The sequence below is a fragment of the Branchiostoma floridae genome, chromosome 3, assembly GCF_000003815.2.
Source record: "Branchiostoma floridae strain S238N-H82 chromosome 3, Bfl_VNyyK, whole genome shotgun sequence".
Lineage (NCBI taxonomy): Eukaryota > Metazoa > Chordata > Leptocardii > Amphioxiformes > Branchiostomatidae > Branchiostoma > Branchiostoma floridae.
Genome location: NC_049981.1, coordinates 20,164,265 through 20,168,285, shown reverse-complemented (window position 1 = coordinate 20,168,285; position 4,021 = coordinate 20,164,265). Strand labels below are relative to the sequence as shown.

General features: G+C 37.9%; 1 protein-coding gene across 1 annotated transcript in view; it reads right to left on the bottom strand.

The window, feature by feature from the left end:
* LOC118410986 (dnaJ homolog subfamily C member 12-like) overlaps window positions 1-4,021 on the bottom strand; it is a gene marked incomplete in the record, with an annotated part of 6,046 nt that overhangs the window by 200 nt on the left and 1,825 nt on the right. Inside the window, 5 exon segments of the mRNA XM_035812977.1 lie at window positions 1-570; window positions 1,521-1,622; window positions 1,816-1,939; window positions 2,274-2,413; window positions 3,090-3,168. Coding sequence (XP_035668870.1) covers window positions 494-570; window positions 1,521-1,622; window positions 1,816-1,939; window positions 2,274-2,413; window positions 3,090-3,168 — 522 coding nt within the window.

Here is a 4,021-nt window from a genome sequence, read left to right as displayed (position 1 = left end):
CCCAAATGGCACCGGCACACTAGTGCTGGCTAGCTGGCATGTTACAGGAAAAACCTTCAGCACTAGTATGTTTAGGTATCTTGTCTTTCAGTAGTCTTAAGGACATTACCCACTGTTACATAATGTAAATGCAGCAATGATACTACAGATTAATCCAAGGAGGTCATATAACATGTCTGTATACCTCATATCATCCCAGTTTAAACATGACACAATATAATTCAATTGTACGTTTATGTAATAGTACTGTAGTCTGTACACAAATACAACATAAGAAATGAGTTTGATAAAACTATAGTATGTACAAATATAACTGTAAGACCACATGAAACAAACAAAGACTACCTATCATACTTTTATTGAGCAATAAATAAGATACCTGAATGGAATGGAGACATACACACATGCATAGCCTAGTCCCTACACATTGCTTTCTCAAGTGGATCTGCCAAATGAAAAGAACTCCCCCATACTGCTCATGACAGTATTGCAGCTATATCTCATAGTTTCTGAATTTCCGGAGTGTCTCATTTGGTGACTGGGTGGACCAGCTTCCCCCTCTGGACCAGGCTGGAAAAATGAGAAATTACAAAAATAAGCCAAAGATTTCCTATGAACCTGTTCTTAAACTTAGAGAGAGAGTACAAAACAAAGGCTATTCCAGAAGCACTGATGTTTGGGAATTACTAGGACAACAATGTTTGGGGCTTATCAAATTTTGACAATTTTTTTCTTCCAGCTTGCTGAATACTGGCAAGTCTACAGTGGTCGAAATACTTTTCTCTGATGTTCTGCAATATTGCAGAATTTCAAAATTTTGTTCTGCAATTTGGAGATATTTTCTGTAAACACACAAGCATCCATACAATCCTTCCCAACGTAATAATGTCTTGCATTAAAATCAGTTTTTAATTTCAGTCTTCAAAGATGATCATTCTCTGCATGGAAGTTATAGCATTCCCTGATACATGTACCAGGTTTCATACCCTAACTATGATTTGATATGCAAAGGAGATGAAGACAAATTTTCCAATGGGAAACAAAAGTAAGACAAAATCAAGACATCATAATACAAGCCACAAGTTTGCTAACATATTAAGAACCATCTAATCCCAAGCCTGATTTTTTTTCAGATAATTTCCCTCAAGTCCGCAATCTTCAAAATCCTTCTGCAAATTGCAGATGGGTATTTGGAACACTTAAAGATGAAGAGAACTGGTATAAAACCTCATGCTGATTGTACCATTTGTAAATACAAAAATGTAGTGCAGAATAATCTCATATGTTATGCCATGATAGGCTCTTTCGTGGCCCTCGATGCCTGCTGGCTTCTAGCAGGTGCAGACACAACCTTCTCGTTATGAAAACCTGGCTCATTTGTCAAAAATTTATTAAAAAAACGGAATCAGTACTCCCCCAAAGCAGTAACTGCCAGCGCTTGTGGTAGTCCGTAAAGGAGGCTAACGCCATTAGCATTTTACCACTTTTGTGACTCATGCAAAATACAGCACCTGTCGTACCTATGGTTGAAGATTGTCCTGAATGTGAGGACTCTGCAAATACTCGTAGTCTCTTGCTTGGAGAGGGATGCTCTGGTGAGTCAGCAGCAGCTCTTTCAGACTCTACGTTAATGGAATAGAAATAGAATGTGCTTGAGCTGGGCCATAGATATTTCTCGTTCCTATATGGACTTATAATAAATGCAAAGAAATAAATGCAATGTACATGTTTGCATTTTGACAAAACAAATTTACAGTAAAGTAGAGGTAAGTCAAGACATTCATGTAGGTTTGAAAACCATACCTAGTGTTTTACCTTTTGACTGACTAAGAGGTTTTGAGTTGTTGATTCCACCGTCCTCTCCACCTTCTGATTGGTCAGAGTGAGGCTTGTTATCCAGCATGGGATCCTTTTTAGTCCTCATGGCCCAGTGCATGGACTACATTGGATACATGGAGCAAAAGCCAATGAATCTTCAGAGTTATTAAACTTGTTCTACATACTACAAACTCTTGAAAATTGTGTACCTGCACACTTGCATACATACATAAAAACAAACACGTGTTCAGAGTTCAGACCATATATATACTGTAAATGTTACTTCAACCACAAACTAAAAATGCCAGCAAACCATCTTTTAACTCCTGTCCGCAATATCATGTCACACAAACTCGAAGACATTTACAGTACAACCTTGTCAGAGTGGAAGATGTTACACCTAGTACAGGAGGATCCTGTGCTTTAAGTAAGAGGAAATACAGACTGCAACTCACAGTGTGCACAGACTTGCCCATAGACACCCACTGTTTGTACGGCATGGCAATACCACTCCGGCGCCAGTGGTCATACTTGGACCGGCTCTCTTCATTGACAAGAACGTCCCTCGCTTGCTGAAGTCTCTGATATCTTTCAGCTATCATATCATGGACATCACATATTTAGCCTTTAAAAAATGCACTTAATTGTTTGGAAAAAGTCACAAATGAAAACTGAATAGATGGCCCTGTCCATCTGGGACTAAACGTTAAAATGTTAAATATTGACTCTCCAAACAGTTGGACAGCTTTTTTGTTACATAGGAATTAGGATAATTCTTTTACAGTTGTGCAGCAGGTTCTGGTACATTCTGATTTGATTTGATCTATTGGAATTTCAAACAGTAAAATGAATAGACATTGATCTAAATTCTTAAACATTTACATTATGATGGTCATATTTCACACCATACCTTTGACCTCGAGAGTAATTTGTAATTTGAATTGTCACATGAAATCTAATTTCCTGTAAGACAATTTACCTAAATATGTGTCACAGTAGACATTGCGATTCAGGACATATGTCTACAAACCAGTCATAAAATTTGGGAAGACACCAAGTCTGGCAATTTGAAAAATCAAATTAATTTTTTCACCTTCTTCATCTTGTTGCTGAAGAAGTTGCTCATGTCAATTAAGGAGTATATTCCCTGCTACATTGTATTATCTTTATTCCTGCCATAAATTTTGATGATATAGTCTTGATTACTTCAATGTAAACCTATGATACCTTCCAAGTTGCCAATGTCTTTACAAATATGAGAAGTATCTCACCTGCTTCCGGATCATCTGGCTTCTTGTCAGGATGACAGTCCAGAGCCTTCAGCTTGAACTCCTGATTAATCTGCTCTGTCTGAAAAAAGCAGCCTCAAGTCTTAGACTATCTGATCTATTCTCCATGCTATCTGTATCAATATGGCTGGTATAACTGCCCTTTAGCACAACTCATAAGCTTCACAGTTCCTTCATTGGGGTTGCCTAAGAATTTGCACACATTTTAAGAAATTTGAACAAATTTTATGCAAAAGACATGAATCACTATTCAAAACGTACGAATCTTATTCAATCAATGCTTTAAAGAAAAAATATAATTATGGGTAGAAACACTCAGAAGCATATTTTCACCCAACATAGTGGTCTGCCAATTTTGCGTATTCCATAAGATTCATGTGCTTTACATAGTGATTTGTGCAAATTCCATAAAGTTTGTACATTTTTTAAACAGTGATTTGTGCATTCAATATTTACTCATGCTGAATGCATTCCAACAAATAACTATTTGTGTGCACTCACTCTTCATTTGAACCAACTCAATGATTATTTCTGAGGATCAAGGATTGATACTTCTCAAGAGATGACTTCCACAGACATTGTGACAACATGGCGTCAACATAAAATTTTGACAGAAATTGCAATGGTATGTTCTTCTAGTCTGGGTACCATCTGGAAGCAAGGACGTTGATGTAACGTCCTTGCTGGAAGGTAGCTCGCTCCGGCATTTATTATACACTATATACAGTCACTTCTCGCTGCGACTTTTATTATACATTATCATATAGCCAGGCGCCGCGGACCAATCAGAAGGCCCCATTCCACGTTGGTTATGACGCTGTAACACTTAGATTCCGGCCAGGCCGGTGTGTATCCTCCTTCTGATTGGTCAGAATGAATCGACACCGGCACCGTTGTCGATTTGCATCGACACG